Source organism: Hippocampus zosterae, chromosome 15, assembly GCF_025434085.1.
Source record: "Hippocampus zosterae strain Florida chromosome 15, ASM2543408v3, whole genome shotgun sequence".
Taxonomy (NCBI): Eukaryota; Metazoa; Chordata; class Actinopteri; order Syngnathiformes; family Syngnathidae; genus Hippocampus; species Hippocampus zosterae.
Window position 1 is genome coordinate 4,385,850 of NC_067465.1, and position 19,812 is coordinate 4,405,661.

Sequence of the window (19,812 nt, forward strand, 5' to 3'; positions counted from 1 at the left end):
GTGGTGGGCTGCTGAGATTTCTATAATTGGAATGGAAGAAACAAGATCAAGGAGGGAAAACACACACACACACACACACACACGGACGGAAAAGACAAGATGTCCAAAGAAATTTCTCCGAGACGACGCGTCGGCATTTTGAACATTGCGGACAAAGACTGCAATCGAACGAATGCCGAGTCTGAAAGAATCATGAGAATGTCAACCTGCTGGTCCCGCAACTGCCCCCCCCCCAAAAAAAGAGCATCTCATCTGCAAAAAAAAAAGTCTCTTTGTTTTCTGCAATCACAGTGACCGAAACTGAAAAATAAAATGAAAAACAAAAACAAAAACGGAATAGCCGGAAGATAAATAAGACTCGAGCCATTATTGTCTCCTACAAGTGTCGGATGGGACGACGGTCCACCAAAATTTTGGCAAAAATGGAAAATGGGTGGTCATAAAATGAGACATAAATCTTTATTCCTGTTTGTCTATTTCAATTCTATTCTTGTGACTCAATTCTGTTTTGTGAGCAAAAAAAAATATATATATATATATATATATTTGGTGTCAACAAGACGCAGAGGCTCCATTTTTTGTCGATGGCATAAATCCCGCGCTGCACGCGCTGTAAATCTGCCGTCGTTAATTTTGCAGACGAGTAAAGGCCAGCGGGCCTGAGAGTGATTGAAATCGATTTTCGGGTATCAGCCCCCCTCCCCCTCTAAAAAAAGGGAATGGAATCATCACTTTTTCATTTGATATGAAGTCCGGCATGCCGTCTGTCAACAATCTCGCCTCATTAGCATCCATGCCATCGCCCGAACAGCCCCCCCCCCCCACCCCTCCACGGAGCAATTAACAGTAATGACCGACAATTATCGCGGCGAGGTGGTGACACAGCGCGCGACAATTAACCGTCCTGCTTTTGAGATGCGGCGCCATAATTGTTGCGCGGGAACTAAAAGGTTGAGCCCGTATGTGACTTGTTGTCGAGAAGAAGGCCGAGTTTATATGGTCGGCGTGATGAATGGCCCCGTGTCAAGTGTTACCATGGCGATGATTACTTGGGAGCAGCCGAGGCATTAGAAGCATTCCGCATTTCTAGAAAGCCATCAAACGCTTGGCAGGCCATTTATTTCCAATATGCAGGTACGTTCGGGCCATACCAATCTGCCTGCGCGGGTGTGTTTGTTTTCTTTCTTTCTTTGTTTTTTTGTGTTGTTGCTTCGGTGGTGCTTGCTATTATTTCACGATGAAGCGGCGCTGACACAGATTGCCGTCGTTGACCCCCCCCCCCCCCCCCCAGCCAGGAGGCCTCGTCGTCAACACGCCCCCCACGGGCCGCAACAAAAGAGAGCCCCCCTTTGAATGGTTTGAGTGGCAGTCTGGCGGGGCGAGATTCGCCTCGCTGCCTGTCGCTGATACTTTGCGCGTTTTACAAGGACGGGGGGGGGGGGGTTAAGTCGACCGGGATGCACCGAGTCTCTTTGGCCTTTGGTCTCTGTTCTCCGCTGATCTGGGACATCTGTTCGGGAAAAGCGCCGCATCACACGCCCGCACCCGACGTGTTTACTAAAAAGCTTTCCGTCTCCCGTCTCCCTTCTCCACCCCCGTCGGCAGACGTTCGCCCTCCCGAGCGGGGATTTGTGATTCAAACCGGGATGAAGGAGGTCCAAACCCTTCAATCTCATCAGCAAACACACTAATGCATAATCTTTTTTTTTTTTGAACCAAGGTATTCAAATGCATGCAAACGATGCCCGTCTTGTCAGCCACAGCCGATGGCGCCGCCGCTTTGAAACCCACTTCACTCCGTCGCGTGTTTCGGATGCTTTTTTTTCCATTTGCTTTTCTTGTCTTGTGACAGAGAGCGGAAATGTTGAACAGTTTGAGACAACGTAGGTATCATCTGTCTCGCTTGAATATTAATAATATAATATATATTATTATATTCGTAATAATATACTCACTACAGCCACCTACAGGCCATTACCGGCAGCGCACCGCCATACCCCGCTCATGTTCGCAAGAATAACTCCCCCACAAAATGCTTAAACATTTCATGACATCGTTAAACAAACGCCGTCCCATCTGCCACCCCTGACGCTCGCATTTATTTCCCCCGACTTGCGCTCCAGGGCCTGCCTGCCTGTTTCTGTTTTTGTCGGCGCGCACGTGTGTGGCCCTGAGCCGAGCGACAGGATGAGGGACGGCCGCAGTCGGTCCGCTCATCTGGGCGCACGGCGCCCTTCGTACGCGCCGGGCTGGCGACACCCTTGAATCGATGGCCTCGGCCTCGGACGCGTTTTAAATTCAATCAAACCGAGTCGCGCGGCTTCAACCTCCTCCTCCACATCAGCGGCGGCGTACAAATGGCAGACGGGGAAGCTAAGCGAGCGCAAAAGCGACAGCCCTGAAAACGCGAGCATACCAAACCGAAACGCGACAGTAGAAGAAAATGAATAAGTCGCAGACTATCGTCGTCGCTTAAAAGAAACCAATGGCAATTGCACAGCATTCAAGGTCAAAGCAGGGAAGATTCGGATTTTTAAAAAAAAAGGCCTTTCATATATTTTCATCACCCTCACGTTACGTCTCATCATTCTGTCGCTTTTTCTCAGCGTGCCCCATTCGCGCCGTTTGCCACCTTCCCGGTTTTGCATATAAATTGTTGCTGAAAAGACTTTGATTTCCATTTGTTCTTTGCCATTTCCACATGCAGAAATCGCTCCGCAAAAAGAGCCAGCATACCGGATGCTTCAAAGCCTGATATTTTTTTGTCTCCTCGCAGTTTTGGGGGGTTTAGCGGCTGCATCCTCCTTTTTCCATTGATGGGATGTGGCAAATCGTTACGCCGTTGAAAGACCCCGATGCGTCGCAAACCCTCCCGCCAAGCAACTCGTTGCTCCGAATACGCCTGCTTGCCGACCCCTTGCAATTTGGGGGCCGTTGGACAGTCCCGCGAACGAGTCATTGGAGCACCGATGAGAACCGACCGGCGCATTCCCGAAAGCCCGTTCGCAAGTAAACGTGAGCTAAATCTGACAAATCACTACCAGCAGATTTGCGCGAGTTAGCGCGGCCAACACAAACGTGTGTTTCGTGTACGCCCAGACGTGAGTTTGCAGTGAGCTTCCGCTATTTTGTCTCGGCTTTGGTTTCGTGGGCAACTGAGCCGCTGCCGTTAATCCGGCCTTAATCCCCACGGCCTGAGCGGCGACATCGCCTTTTGGCCGCCAAGCGCAAATTGGCAGCTTACCGAACTCCAAAATCGCCCGTCGCGCCGACATCCCGTCATCCTCTCGGGTTTTCCGACCCCCCGGCGCGCTCATTAAAAAATCTGTGTGATCGGCACTACCTTAATGAGACGTTTCCTCTTTGCAGTCTTTTTGCATCATCTCTCGGATGCGGCGGCGGCGAGATATATTCCAAAGCTGTTTCTGCTGAGACGGAGGGAATGTTTTCTCTGGCGAGCGTTGAGCCAGACATTTCAAATGTTGAATGGGAGACGGGACGCCTCGGTTGAATGTTTCATCGGATCTCGGACGCAATGGATAGCGAGCAAACATCAAGAAATACGCAGTGGTTTTAGGCCGGGCTCGGTTCTAAGTGAGACTGGCTCAGAAGCAGTCAGTCATGTGAGCTCGAGCACTTTGATATTTCTTGTCGAAGGGCCGCCAGCGTTGTGGGTTTCCTGCGATCGAGAACGTCCTTTCGGGCGATCAAGAAATTGGAAAGTGCTGGGCAGTAATTGGATACTCTGGGGGGCGGTGGAATGAATGCTAACCCCATGCCGCCTACAAATATGTTATTTTATTTTATTTTTAACACACTGCTTACCATAGTTTTTAAAAAAATTTAATCTTCCATATGAGTAAAACGGATTCTTTTTTACAAAACTAAATCAAAATTAAATGTCTTTTTCAAAAAATGAAAACTAATAAAAACTAACCCCCCCGAAAAAAACGACTCAAAATGAAATCAAAACTAATTTTGATTAGTTTTTCTTTTTAACACACTGCTTACCATAGTTTTTAATTTTTACTCTTCCATATTAAGTATAACGGATTTTTTTTTTACAAAACTAAAACTAAATCTAAATTAAATGTCTTTTTCAAAAAACGAAAACTCAAAAACTAAAAAACACCCCCGCCCCAAAAAAAACTACTCAAAATGAAATCAAAACAAATTTTGATTAGTTTTTCTTTTTAACACACTGCTTTCCATAGTTTTTTTAATTTTTAATCTTCCATATTAAGTATAACGGATTCTTTTTTACAAAACTAAAACTAACACTAAATCTAAATTAAATGTCTTTTTCAAAAAACGAAAACTCAAAAACTAAAAAACACCCCCACCCCAAAAAAAACTAGACTCAAAATGAAATCAAAACAAATTTTGATTAGTTTTTCTTTTTAACACACTGCTTTCCATAGTTTTTTTAATTTTTAATCTTCCATATTAAGTATAACAGATTCTTTTTTACAAAACTAAAACTAACACTAAATCTAAATTAAATGTCTTTTTCAAAAAACGAAAACTCAAAAACTAAAAAACACCCCCGCCCAAAAAAAAACTAGACTCAAAATGGAATCAAAACAAATTTTGATAAAGTTTTCTTTTTAACACACTGCTTTCCATAGTTTTTATTTTTAATCTTCCATATTAAGTATAACGGATTCTTTTTTTACAAAACTAAAACTAACACTAAATCTAAATTAAATGTCTTTTTCAAAAAACGAAAACTCATAAAAACTAAAAAACAACCCCCCCCCCCAAAACAAAACAAAAAAATAGACTCAAAATGAAATCAAAACTAATTAGAATTAAAAATCCCAACCAATAAGAACCCGGTATATAGCCAACATAAGAAGAACACAAGGCTAGCAGGCTAGCTGTCCCCTATTTGGAGGCTGATTAAAAAGGAGGATGTCGTTTTGAGCAGTCGCTGGAGATGATTAGGCAAGACCCAGCCCACATCACCACCCAATCGACACATCCGTACTGACACATGAGCCTCTTCCCCGTCTAGAAAAACCAAAAGGTGACAGCTTTGCTCACCTGCTCTGAGCTTTGTGTCCTGGCTGACAGATTAAAGCAGAACAACATCGACAGCCATATTAACTTTGTCTCCTTGATGCTTCTCCAGTAACGAAGCCTAGAACAAAAAAAAAAAAAATTCCGGTTCAGGCACGTGATATCATTATTTGGCGAGTGGCACAAATGTTAACTCATCTAATAAACCAAAACGAGTCCATCCCAAACCGTTGCGATTTTCCAACTGTGGCGGTAAAACATATTTGCTATTCCTTCTTTTCATCTCTCGGCCGGAATGAGACCTGAAACTCCAGCCTGGTGAACATGCAGGGAAATCAAAGAGAATACCAGACATCTGTTTAATAATTTATTTGCATATGATTATCGTAAAAATATTGAAGGAGAAATGCAGATTTTTCTTCTAGTTTTCTGGCTTTTTTTTGTGTGTGTGTGTTTTTTTTTGGGATATACAGTATCTACTACACCTTGAATTGCACAGGAAAAAGTCCGCCCTTACAGACGCATGTTTTCTTCTTCTTTCTTTGTGACACAGTTTCAGATACGTAATGACCGTTAACACTTTTCATTTTTTTTGCCATTGTTTGCTTCCTCACCAACAAACAAACAAGCATGTAAACAAAGGTCACACAGAGGCCAAAGTCAGGTCAGAAAGCAGTACAATGCGGATTGATCCAAAAGAGTTACCATGGGGTATATACAGGCAGTCATTGACTTGAATAGGAACCGCACCGGACAACATTCAGGAGTAACGGATCGGGAAGCCGTCGACTTTCAATCCACATTTGTGGGTCAGTTCAGTTTTAAGGTCAGAACGCTTTCATCTGTTGGCGTGACCTTTTTAACGCAAACATGTTTGCCAAAGTCGGAGCGACAATTCACAGGCGTCGTTCATTAAAATGCAAAAAATAGTCACATGGAAAAGCTGAATAGCAGAATTGTCTCCATTTTGTCCTTTCAAAGGTTTACTCATTCATTCTGGTCTGATCGATCACTGAAAGAAAACACGCACGCACGCGCACGACCACGCGAGCGTTGTAATTAAAAAAAAAACAAAAAAAAACCTTTGAGCCTCGGTTTTAAAAAAAAAAAGCACAAATACACTTCATCAGTCTTAAGTTAGCATTCGAAACAATGCGTATAGGTTTCAAATAAGAAAATGCGGACGTTAAAGTCCGTAGCAAATGCCGGCAAAGCAACATATAACGCGGAAGATTCCAATTTGGCATGCACGTGACGGACGTGTCCAGCACAGTATCATTTTGCAGTCTTGCTCTGCGAGGAGAGACCACGTGAAGACTCGGATGCTTTGTACACAATTAGAACACGGAATTCTCCCAGTTCATGTGTGGAAGACATGAAGTTTACGTGGAAGCAAATTTACCTGGCAAGTGACCCCCCCCTAAAAAAAAAGTAACAGGAAGAGAGAGACAGAGTAGATTAAGTAAAAAAAATAAAATAATAATCTGTGTAGCATTTGTTCTTTTTTGTTTCAACTGGCAATTGCAAAAACAAAAGTTAGCTCATTATTTTAATTGCTTTTGAATCCAACACAAAGAGTGAAATGAATTCGATTCTATGAAATAAAATGAATGAATTGAAAAAAAAAATGTGCCAGAGGACAGAGTTTGATTTGAGTATTTGGTTGTGTTTACGGGGACCCGTAAATTTGGCAATTGGGATTCCTCACAAGATACGCTAGCAGGTTAGCAGCCACAGTCGGTCAAATGCTTTTCCGATTTCTCAAGCTCATGGGATTGTTACGTCGACGAAAGTTGTGGAGGATCGTGAAAGAATCCTTCCGGGAGCGCATGAAGGCACGGAAGAGAAGGCTGCTTAGGTACCTTTATCTTTTGGGACTCCTGTCCTGTCCTGTCCTGTCCTGTCCTGTCCTCCGATAAGTGAAGGTGCTAGCTGGTGGTCTGGACTGACTGTGGCGACTAACAAGCTACGTAAATTCATCAAACATACGGGTCACATAAACCTGACCATTTCCAAGTCCCTGTAAAATAAAAATAAATATCTTCCATATTAGACACACCGCAGAGTTTTTTTTTTTTTTAGAAACCCTGCCAAATTGGAGTAAATCCAAAACGCAACGACAGAAGCTCGCCACGAGCTAGCTTACGGGCTCTCGGGTTTCATTTGACGTCGTTCGCAATGTCACCACCGAACTCGGGGATTTAAATGACAACACCGAGCTTGTTCTGAAAAGGGGGGGACATCCCAGGGAGAGGCATTTTCGAGATGCGCGCATACCCAGCGAGCTAAATCCATGCGCTAACTGCTCGGAATGGATGTGAGTCACTTGCAGTTACAATGAACAACCACTGACGCAAACAATGGCGCTCAAGTGTTTATATAGCCTCACCCCGACCTCCCACAAAAAAAACAAAAAAAAAACAGTCAAACTTTCCCGGTGATAAAACATTTTGACGCTATGTCGCCACAATTTAACTCGATTTCCTGCTCAGTCTTTGCAACTAAATAATGAATTACTTTTTCCATGTCTTTTTTGTATTTGTTTTACGATTCCCAATTGATACTGGAAAAAAAAAAACAAAACTAAAAAGACACCTCCAACAGCTGTCTTTGAATCTTGGCACTGTCGGATCCTTCCAGACCCTCATCCTAAGTTTCTCGAGGAGAAGCCCAACTGGCTCCCAACCAGCAGAAAACACATGCAAACATGCAAACACAACCTGAGAGGGCCCAGAAGAAGTTTGGCGTGATGTCAACAGTCACAAAACCACCAATGAAGAACACACGCGCGCACGCACACACACACACACACACACACACACACACACACACACACAGACCGCAATGGAACATTCTCTTTTAACACAAAGTCTTCGAGCGCTCGCACAAAGTAATCCGAGTGGTCCTTCCTGTGCAGTGGGAGCTTCCCTCTGGTTATTTTACATCGGGCGCTTCGCCTCGAGAGTTTCTCTAGGTAGTTTCTTTTGAGCGTTCCGTCTCCACGAGGTCGCTTTTGGCGGCAGCTCACACTCTGATGGGGAGAGTTTGGCTCATTTGCTGCCGCACAATTTCCTCACTGCTCTCCGGACTTTTCCTGTTGTGTCCCGGCAGCGTTCCTCCCAGCCTCAGCAGGTCCCTGTCGGTTACAAGTCGGACAAAGTCAGCGGCGGGTCAAGTGACACATCGCGGCGCAGCCCACGTTTTCCACTCGGTCGGCTTTTACCGCCGTTTCCGCGGCAAAGGTCTTTTTTTTTTCATTCCGCATTTGTGTGTTTTTTTACCGTTTTTTTTTTTCATTCAATGAAGGGCTGAAAGTGCACTGGTGACTTTTCTGCGTGAGAGAAGAGCCGCGGGGATTTCGGATTGATGTGAGACGCAATTATATCCGAGCTTTTATTGGCACAAAGCTAAAGTAGAGACAAGGAATTGGTGCAACTATGTTTTATGGGTGTGCCAGTCGTTGCTGTCAGGAGGACACCTCGTTTGTCCAAATATGTTCAATTTGATATCTTTGGAATAATCGAGGCGGCCCGGTTATCCAGTGGTTAGCACGTCGGCTTCACAGTGCAGAGGTACCGGGTTCGATTCCAGCTCCGGCCTCCCTGTGTGGAGTTTGCATGTTCTCCCCGGGCCTGCGTGGATTTTCTCCGGGTGCTCCGGTTTCCTCCCACATTCCAAGAACATGCGCGGCAGGCTGATTGAACACTCTAAATTGTCCCTAGGTGTGAGTGTGAGTGCGAATGGTTGTTCGTTTCTGTGTGCCCTGCGATTGGCTGGCAACCGATTCAGGGTGTCCCCCGCCGACTGCCCGAAGACAGCTGGGATAGGCTCCAGCACCCCCGCGACCCTAGTGGGGATGAAGCGGCTCGGAAGATGAATGAATGAATGAATGAATGTTTTATGGGTGTGCCAGTTGTTGCTGTCATGACGACACCTCGTTTGTCCAAATATGTTCAATTTGATATCTTTGGATTAATCGACACTATTGATCTGTCTCCTGGTCAGCGATGAGGTAAGCGCATGCAGATTCCTTTTCAGCTACCTTAGCTTAGCCATCTGATTGTATTACTTCTTGCATCACTCTTTGGTACGAGACGTTTGGGAAGAAGATGATGCAGCCATGGTTGTTTGTTTTGGATTAAATGATTTTTTTTTCCTGGTCAGGGGGATGCGGGAGGGGGGGCACAGACTTTGATGTGGAAGGCTTGCATTGGCAATGCACTGACGACGACCATTTAAATCAATGTCAGAGTCATAAATTCCGTTTTAAGGGCATTAAATTAGTGATTGCACATGATTTTGGGGTGGTGTGTTAATGTTGGGGTAGAATGATGGAAATATTCGGTTATCCCAAATCCATTTGGGAATTCAGGCAAGAAACTGTTTTTTTTTTTTTTGGTGCAACATAATTCATTGCAAATGTATTTTGCAGGCCACCGAGGTACGGCTGGGGACCGTCGTTTGAGAACCACTGGGCGAGGAGACGCCTTCCATCTCATCTCTCCCCGGGGACGCCATGTTGCCGACCATGGTTACAATCACACGCTGACAACACAATGCGCCCCCCCCTCCTCTTGCCACTATCTCTTGCTGTGGCATACAGACGAGGCCATAAATTAATCATTGGCATGTCATCAGCGCACGGTGACACGTAGCATAACACGCGCACACGCTCGTCTCACACACTTCTTTCCCGTTGCCCCCCCCCCCCCCCCCAAGACGGCACAGGGCGCGCACTCTTCCCGGTGCATCAAAAAGCTCATTAGCAAGCTAATTAAACACATTCCTCTCTTTTAGCTTCTCCTCAATCTCCCTTATTACTCACACTTCATCACCGCCTGCTTTTCCACATCGGCGGCCCTTGGCTGCTGTCTGTCCTACCGCCGACATTCCAGCATCTCGCCAAGCGTCGGGGGGGAATTAAACCGAGGTCAGCCGTGATATTTCCACACACAATTAGCTTCACTGAGCCCAAATCTTGGCATATCGCTTGGGGGCCTGCGGCGCGCGAGTGAAGCGCTGCGCCAAGTAGCTGGAGCCGGCACACCACCTGGATACGCGAGGTGTCATTCTTACCGTTTTGCGCCCATCGGAAGCAAAATAGCACGAGAGAGCTGGAGACAGCCCCCGTGTGCTCAATTCTGATTCAACGCGATGAATCAGTGATTGGGCAAGCCGAGGCAGCTTGATTTTGAAAGCGCGTTTCATGCACAAGGTAAGTCAACGTGCTGCCTTTACAAGCAAAAGCCAAAGTGCATGCAGCCCAAACAAGATTTTAGAAGATTTGATTTTAGAAATGCGTCGAACTTCTTTCATCACAGGTAAGGTGATGGCCTTAAAGCTATGATGGCCAGTCCCTCCCACCCCCTCCTCCAGCCCGCCCTGACAGCACTTGGTAGCTCCTTCAGCCAGAGACTGTTACACCCGCGCTGCAAGAAGGAGAGATACCGACGCTCGTTCCTACCGACTGCTGTCAGGCTGATGAATAAAAAATAACAATCATAATAATAATAATAATTAAAGTATGTGAAGGAAAATTGTAAATAGTACTGCGATTTATCCATGTTGTGTTCATATTGCATTTAATTGAAAGATGTTTGTTGTTTTTTTTCTCTCTTTCTTCTTTCTTCTTTCTACATACATTCTTGCTGCTGGAGGCTGTAAATTTCCCCAGTGTGGGACGAATAAAGGATATCTTATCTTATCTTAAGGGGAAAAAAAAATGCATCGATTTTCCCCAGAATTGACACATTGCGGCTTTATTCTATTTGCGTGCAGGAGAACAGCTAAACGCTACTACAGCAGAGTCTATTGTTTTTTTTTTCGCATTCCTTTCCTGTATCCGGGACCTAAACCATTCAGTGGTTTATAGACCAGTAGTAGAATTTCAAATAGGTAAAAAATGTCCGCTTTAAACACATTCTAAACGATTAACGGACACTTTTTTTAAAGACTCCCAGGACAGATAGATCGATCGATACGTCCCACAAAAGAATCCGAGAAGCGAGCGAAGCCGGAAGAGTCTCATTCGCCGCGCTCGACGTTGAAAGAACAAACGATCATCAGGCGCACCGGCACCTGTGAAGACGTTGCCTTCACAGAGCGGCGGAGGCGCGCGACTGTCTGGCAACAAAAAGCCTTCCGGCTCTGAGGGAGCGAGGGTTTCGCTCTCAAAAACGAGCTGAAAAGCGACAAACCCGACGAGAGGGAATCTCATTTGGCTCTTTGCGAGCCCGCCATATTTGTCTTTTCCACGACATCTTATTCCAACAACCCCCCGGGGGGCAGAGACATCTCTCGCCGTGAAGGAGGCTTCATCCTCTGCTTCACAGCTGTCATATGCAATAGCGGGCACATTTTCACACGGGGTCAAAGGGCAGGTCGTGTATCGTGCTTTCGTTTTTCTTTACTGAGATGAGCTTCTCTTGCGGAGGTGAAAAAATAAAAAATAAAATGAACGCAGCACGCGTTCATTATCGGTGGTGGGAATTAAAGAGCAAATGCTTTCTGCTAGCTACTGTCACAGGAATGAAATTCATTCATTCATTCATCTTCCGAGCCGCTTGATCCTCACTAGGGTCCGCGGGGGTGCTGGAGCCTATCCCAGCTGTCTCCGGGCAGTAGGGGGGGGACACCCTGAATCGGTTGCCAGCCAATCGCAGGGCACACAGAGACGAACAACCATCCGCACTCACACTCGCACTTAGGGACAATTTAGAGTGTTCAATCAGCCTGCCATGCATGTTTTTGGAATGTGGGAGGAAACCGGAGCACCCGGAGAAAACCCACGCAGGCCCGGGGAGAACATGCAAACTCCACACAGGGAGGCCGGAGCTGGAATCGAACCCGGTACCTCTGCACTGTGAAGCCGACGTGCTAACCACTGGACTACCGGGCCGCCCTCAGGAATGAAATAAACAATAAAAAAAGTAGAATTGGAAAATCGTTTTTTGATTCAAAAGATTCGAGTGCAGCGAATCAAATCGAATTGAGTTCTGCTTTCGACATCCATATCGAATCGTCTTTTATGGGGAGGGGGGGGGGGCTAAAACTTGGAAGGAAATGCCACATTTACCATACTGACAAGTTCATTCTTGTGCACTCACTGTACGTAAAAGAACAACAAGCAACTCATTGCGTCAGACCCTCTCAAACGTGAATCGATTCGCAATCCCATTGAATCGAACAAAATCCAGTCCTTTTTTTTTTTTTTTTAAACCTTTGTACCCAAGTCTATTCCCTAGTTTGTATCTTTCTCCGCTAACCTTTCCTGGACTCCTGTTTTTTTTCTCCACTCAAGTATCGATGCTTCTGAGGAAGCACTTTGGCTCATTCCGATTGATTACAAGAAAACCGTTCAACGTGGCAGTGAAAATCTGCCGTTCCAATCCTCCATGACGAGCGCTCGTCATCACATCCTTAAACCCGACGCGTTGACTTGGGTGGGCAGTCACATGACAAAAAAAACGCACAGTGGGATTTTCACAGCCATCTCCGAGAGAAAAGGGATCCCTTCGCTCGGCGGTCACCACCCACTGAGTTGGTGCGCAGCAGGCGGCTGGCTCAAAGCCGTGTTCACAGAATCCTTTCACTTTAGTACAACACCGATCGTACAAAAACTAACGATAGCCCATCCACGCACTGAAATAATGATGAGCTCGTCTCAGTTTAACGAAGAAATCTACTCACTCTCCGGGCCCGATTTACTTGCCTGGAAAAAAAATGGCCGCACGCTTGATTGCTTATGCAAAGCGCATGCGAAAGCTGAAGATGTGGAGCTAACGGAGGGCATCCAGGACGGCGTCTGCCAAAATGCCAACGGTGTTCATTTTACAGGATTTTGGGAGGAGTATATTCCGATAAGATGAATTGAGCACATTGCATGTGATTGATCAAACCTGAGATGATTTACAGAGCGCGATTTTATTACCTTGTCTGAAAGGCAGGTACAAATTAGATCAATGAGTGGCGGACGGGAGGATTTTTCAACTCGCGCTACCCGTTTGTGAGATGCCAGAAACAAAACTTATCATGACAGCAATTCCATTTCGGAGCTTCTGATAGATCCGAGGGGCTGACTTGGAGTCAGTCACAAGAGGGTGTCATGCTACGTCTCCAATGCTTTCGACCGGTGTCAAGTTTAGTTTACCTCCAGCCACCAAATTGTCAGATGCGAAAAAGAAAAGGCTCTCGTTCCAGCGACCAGTGGTTCTCAAAGTTTAGATCGCTCAACAATTCAATCACCTTTTCATTTCCACCACAAATAACGACGGAAGCTCAAGTCCACTCACCCCGAGTACGTGCTCGTCACCACCTTGAGGCTGCCGGCGTTGCGCAGCAGTTTGTCCAACGTGTTGACGATGCGCGAGAACTTGGGCCTCAGGTTGCGCTCCTTCATCCAGCATTCCAACATGAGCTGGTGCAGCACCATGGGGCAGTCCATGGGCGGGGGGAGCCGGTAGTCCTGCTCAACCGCCGTCATCACCTGCAGGACAGTTTCGGACAATTTTATTCATCACGGTTGGCAGACTCGAGAGAGAGAGGGGTATTTGCTAAGAAATTGGCCGGTCGTTCGAATGCTTGTTGAAAGTCAAAGGAGACGGGGATTTTTCTTTCAAAATAAAATCACCTCTGGCATTAAAAAAAAAAAACAAACAAATGAATAAATAAATGGCGGTTTGTAATTAGAGGAATATCAGTGTACTGTATTTTCACGACTATAAGGCGCCATTCAAAGTCTAAAATGTTCTCCAAAATGGACAGGACGCCTTATGGTGCGGAGCGTCATTTATATGCGCCGAGTTCCAAAATCTGACTGACAGCCGACACGCTGTTTATATAGAGAAAAGGCGGAAGTGACTGTGGCCAGGCATGCGGGAAAGAAGTCGGCCAATCAGGGAAGGATGGGCGTGTATTTATACATATATGGAGAGGGAGAGGATTACGGTACTTGCACAATTGTTCAATTCTTTCTACACACACGCGCTGCCACCATGTTTCGGTCTGTTCTTTACATTCAAATGTGGGAAAGCTTCTCACGAGAGAAATGTTGACTTTGCTGTTGCTACTCCTTCTTTCCGCTCGGCAATGCGTAGCAACTCACACTAGCATGTGATGCGTTCAATGACAACTGGGATGTGCAGTTCTCTGCTTCTGATACACAGGATGAGGACTTTGATGGATTTCTGGGTGATGATTGATCGAAAAACGTGAGAACATTGTACGATGGCTAAATAAAATACACCCGAACTCAGTTCTGCTTTCGTTGCCTTTTTAAAAACGTGTTTTTAGCTTGTATCTGTATGTCTTGGCATGCTACCGTATGCTTCAAGCTAACGTGTTAGCGTGCGCGCATGCATGCCGTATGTTTAAGCTGGCGTATGTTTTACCACTGTAAAACTGCGCCCATTGGTACAGTGCGGTCTGTATATGTGTAAAATACAGAAATGTCACCCATTAATGAGAGTGCGCCCAACCGTACAGTGCGTCGAATAGTCGTGAAAATACGGTAAGCTATTAGGATGCTACATGTATGCATGCTAAGCCTCAACAGATTTTTATTTTGAGCAACAAAAAGCCTCACTATCGCATACTGTCGGTTTCTTTCCAAAATGACACAAACAACATTCTCCATAAAGCGTAGACTGCAAACGTTCACTTGCTGGATTTTTCACAGGGTTGAGTGTATTTTTTTTCCATATGGTTTAAAAACTCCACAAGAAAAAAAAAAAAAGCCATCCGGGACTAAAAACATTGCAACCCCCCCCCACCCCTGCAGCCCTCCTCTCCTCCTTCTGCGTGGATTTTCATTTTTATAGATGGGCTTGCAGCAGACGAGAACCTCTCTCTACATCTTCTGTTTGTTGACTGTTGCTTATTGCGCAAAGTCTGAGGCAAGTGGGAACAATGGAAGCTCTTGACTTTGATACTTTCATTACCGCACGCGGCGTTTGTTGCTGGCAATTTTCACCGCGCCTCCCCTTTTTTATTTATTTTTTCTCTCTCTGTTCTTATAGGCATTAAAAGTCTGACTTTGAATCGCATTGCCGAGCAGCTATTCCACTGTGAATCGCCAAGCGTTGCGAGTGTGATGGAAGGACACAATTTGCTGTGAACTCACTGCTGGAGTTGCGACGTCTGTGTGTTGCAGATAGCCCGGGGGGTAACAACAGCCCGTGTCTGAGTGTGTTGGTGTGTCATGGGGGGGGGGGGAGCTTTGCAGTCTGCATATTTGGGAGGGTTGGAGGGTCAGCAGACGAAAGTTGTAAATAGGGTGAAATAAAGCAGAACACAGACACGCTGCTGCAGTGAGGAGATAAAGAGTGCAGGCCTGGTCAGATAGTGGATACCGGACTCGGTCTGAAATGTAAAGCCGCACGTGCCTTGGATCTCCAATTGTACGTTTGGAGCTTTTTTTTTTAAGTATTTGTACTTTACTTGAGTACAGTGTTCCATCACTCATTTTTTTTTTGTTTGTTTTAACCCAAGTCCAAATTTGGAGGTGTACACCTTCAGCGCAGTACCACTTTGTGCCACAACATGTCAGGCAGCACTGAGTAGACACGCAGGAAGAGACGCAGCGTAATTAAGAGCAAGCGGCAGACAAAGTAGCCAAATATACTTCACTAAGAGCCGCCGTTCTCGCAGAGCAGAGAGAAGACATGTCCGTTAGCAAGCTTTTTACTTCTTGCTGCCACCATCTCGCTCAACTCAAATTTCTGCGCGCAACTTAAGACAAAGAAAATGTACGCGACACGTTTGTTGACGTGCTGACTCACGTCCTGGTTGCTCATGTCCCAGTAGGGTCTTTCTCCATACGACACCACCTCCCACATAACGATGCCGTAACTCCACACGTCGCTCGCAGAGGTGAACTTCCTGAAGGCGATGGCCTCTGGCGCCGTCCACCGGATGGGAATTTTCCCTCCCTGCTCACACACACACACACACACACGCACGCAGGGAGTGAACGGTCACAGTCTGGGAAATACTGAAGTCATGTAGCAACAGTGCATACAGTGATGTCAACATTGGCAAATACTATGGGGAAGTCTCCACGTGGGCATTTTAAATTAGCGTACCGAGGACCTCAGTTGACTATTACTTCAAAAGGTGGACTGCATAAATTGGCTACAATTTTGAATTTTTACTCTCCCCCTCCTCATTGACCTTACTTCTTGTTTCTTATCGTATAGGGACATTTTCTCCTGACAAAACCTTAGCAAACAGTAATACACACACACACAGACACACAAAGACTCACCAGTGAGCTTGTGTAAGTGGGGTCGGCCGAAGTGTCATCCAGAAAGCGTGACAGACCAAAGTCTGAGACCTTGCACACCAAATTGCTGTTGACCAGGATATTGCGGGCAGCGAGGTCTCTGTGGACATAGTTCATGTCCGACAGGTACTTCATTCCCGCGGCGATGCCCCGTAACATCCCCACCAGCTGAGTCACCGTGAAGCGGCCATCGTTCAGCTGAGGACACAAGAGGATGGTGGTGCTCGATTTGAGGAGAGGGAAACGAACAAAACAAAAAAAACAAGAGAGCAAGGGATGCGTTGCAAAAAAAAAAAGGGGAAAAAGCCGAAGATAGTCGAGGAATCCAATCCGAGACAATTACTGAGGCCATAAACACCACAGCTGTCATCATGTTTCATGACAGTCATTGACAGGTGACCTTTTATGAGAATCCTGTCCAATTAGATATATATTGATTAGACTCCTTACTTTCATTCATTCATTCATCTTCCGAGCCGCTTGATCCTCACTAGGGTCGCGGGGGGTGCTGGAGCCTATCCCAGCTGTCTCCGGGCAGTAGGCGGGGGACACCCTGAATCGGTTGCCAGCCAATCGCAGGGCACACAGAGACGGACAACCATCCACGCTCACACTCACACCTAAGGACAATTTAGAGTGTTCAATCAGCCTGCCACGCATGTTTTTGGAATGTGGGAGGAAACCGGAGTACCCGGAGAAAACCCACACAGGCCCGGGAGAACATGCAAACTCCACACAGGGAGGCCGGAGCTGGAATCGAACCCGGTACCTCTGCACTGTGAAGCCGACGTGCTAACCACTGGACTACCGGGCCGCCTAGACTCCTTACTGTTACACACAATTTTTTTTTGAATGTGTATGATATAACGGAAGCATTTTTTGCTTTTATTTCCAGTTGTACCTTCTTTAAATGCGCCTCTAGAACTCGGAGTCCTTTTGAGCCACAGTTAGTGTGACAGTGTGACCCGGGGAGGACACGTACGCTGTTATATTTTTTGTTTTTTGTTATTTTTATAATAGGACAACTCGCTCTGAACAATGGCCAAAAGGAGGAACAGACCGAGTGGACATTCGTTTCTCCACGAACAGCGCAAAGTCTATCAAATCAAGGCACCCTTTAACAATTGTGTTGACTTCTCCAGACGCATTTTCTGAACATTAGTGGCTTTGTAAAGACCCTAAAAACATTCATTTGACTCTTTCTTCCAGTGATTTTAATGAGGAATGACCACAACTAAATTTAAGAGTGCGTTTGCTGCCGTGTTTACATGCCATTTAACGTGCTGCGGCTGATTAATTATACAGCTCGCCAAGTGATGGTGAAGCGTGTGGGTGTAATAAATGTCTTGCGGCTCGCTCGGCTGGACCCACGCAGGAATTTAAAAGTCATAAAATGACGTTGAGGGCGCTTGCCGCAGACAACTTATTGGCGTCGATGTAATTGTCAAGTGCCGATTTTTATTGGGAAAATTCCGCAATTGGGCAAAAGTCCTGATTTAGCTGAATATATTCACGTTGGAATGGTTTGAAACGGTCAGGAAAGATGGGAGGAAGTCAAGACAGAAATGAATTTAATGATGGAAATTTTACTGTCAGAACTTGTGAATTGGTGGACTACTCTTTTTTGAACAACCGACTTGATATTGAAGTAGTAGGAGAGGTGTAGTTTCTACATGGCGGAACTGCAAGATCTCCATTTGCGGATGATGTAAAGTTGGCACTTGGAAACAGCCTTCAACTCCAGATTTTGTGTCTGTGTGTAACACGCATGTTTAGTGGAAATGCTGTATGTAACGGGAAAAAAGGTCATTAAAGGTCAGAATACAGATTCACCAAAAATATGAAGAAACCCCTTTTATTCTAAAAGTCTTCTCTCAGCTCAACCATGCCTTTTTATCAAATGTAAACGGCACGTAATAGCCCCGCACAGTCGCAAATGTAATATGCGACGCCTCATTTCTCATCCCGTCTTTGTTCGGCACGTTGCGGGGGCGGCGCAAAGCGAAGGACTCTGATCGCTAACGTACTCTGTAGTCACGTAAAGACTCCGGGAATACACTGAAGCAGGCATTCAAACGCAACAGTTTTCCACCTGGAGTTAGCGTGCTTGAGGAAAAAGGTGCCAGCATCAGAGCGTTAAGCAGAGACACCGTGCCTGCCGACAAACGTTACACATTGCACATTTCATCTCTATCACTCAGCAAGTCATTGCCTCGGGCTGTTTTATGAAGCGGAACACATCCCGATAACCCGGGGGGGGGGTGTCGTGGAAGACTGCCATTTTGGCATGTTTTGAGAGATGTTCCTCGAGAGGGGAAACAAGATTAGGCTCTCAGATTCACCAAGGAAATGTTCTCTCGAAATAAATAACCTCCGACATCAAAACATCAAATTCCATACCTTTTGCACGCAACAAAGAAACGCTCACATAAAAAAAAAAAATCACACCAAAAAAAACTCTCCCACACACCAATACATGTGTCAAATGTACCCAAAAAAGGGATTTACACACCTCACCCAAAAAATTCATACGACCCTAAAAAACATCTCATACTCAACAACAAAACCTTGAACACACACATATAGACCAAAAAAACCCCTCACACTCACCAGAAAATCTTTCACACACACTGTAATCTCTCACTAAGCCACCCAAAAAAAACCTTCCACTAAATTCCTCTCAATCAACTCACCCAAATTTTTTAGTTTTAGGTTTTTTTTTTTAAAAATCCTGAGTGTGAGAGGCTACCTTTGACCTATATGGCGACTCATAGTGCCTCTCTCTTTTTTAATTGGATGTGATGTGGTGAGCACTTGCCATCAGGCTTACCCGCAGGAAGGAATCAAGCGCGCCATTCTCCATGAATTCTGTGATGATGAGGACGGGGCAGCTGCGCGTCAGCACGCCCTCCAGCCGGATGACGTTGGGATGGTCGAATTGGCCCATGATGGACGCCTCGGCCAGGAAGTCCCGCCTCTGGCGCTCCGTGTAGCCCGCTTTCAGGGTCTTGATGGCCACCACCATCTCCCTGCGGCCGGCCTGCTTTAGCCGTCCACGACACACCTCGCCGAACTCACCTGGAGTGATACAAGGGGCGTGGCCAAAAAGGGGTGCGGGGGACGAAGGGAGGAGGTGAGGGCCATGAGGGAAAAGGGTCTAGTGAGTTCAGGAAAGAAAAGGAGGAAGGGGGCTGGAGACCATATGAAGGGAGTGAACTTGGATGATTTTGAGTGAGGTCAGTGCCTAACTGTGTATGAGTGTGTTAGGGGGGTGTCAAAAAATGGAAATGGCGAGCCAGTCAAATGACAAATTCTTCCTCTGATTGGGCGGTCAGATCAAAACTTGTTACAGCCAACTTCGACGAACAAGATGCGTGAGTAGTTGTGAGTAGTACGTTTAGCTCATTCATTGCTATTGGTTTACATTGGTATATTGGTCATCGAGAACATTTTTCAGTGGGTAGGCACGAAGCATGGAAGAGGGTTTCGCCCAGCTTGTCTATGAAATG

General features: G+C 45.9%; 1 protein-coding gene across 1 annotated transcript in view; it reads right to left on the reverse strand.

The window, feature by feature from the left end:
• Positions 1 to 5,376: 5,376 nt before the first annotated feature.
• Positions 5,377 to 19,812, reverse strand: part of ephb3a (eph receptor B3a) — a 42,668-nt gene continuing 28,232 nt past the window's right edge. The window contains exons 11-15 of the mRNA XM_052087617.1: positions 19,134 to 19,381; positions 16,286 to 16,501; positions 15,801 to 15,950; positions 13,314 to 13,507; positions 5,377 to 8,158 (exon numbers count right to left, since the gene is read on the reverse strand). Coding sequence (XP_051943577.1) covers positions 8,047 to 8,158; positions 13,314 to 13,507; positions 15,801 to 15,950; positions 16,286 to 16,501; positions 19,134 to 19,381 — 920 coding nt within the window. The 3' untranslated portion in view covers positions 5,377 to 8,046. The remainder of the gene's footprint in view (positions 8,159 to 13,313; positions 13,508 to 15,800; positions 15,951 to 16,285; positions 16,502 to 19,133; positions 19,382 to 19,812) is intronic.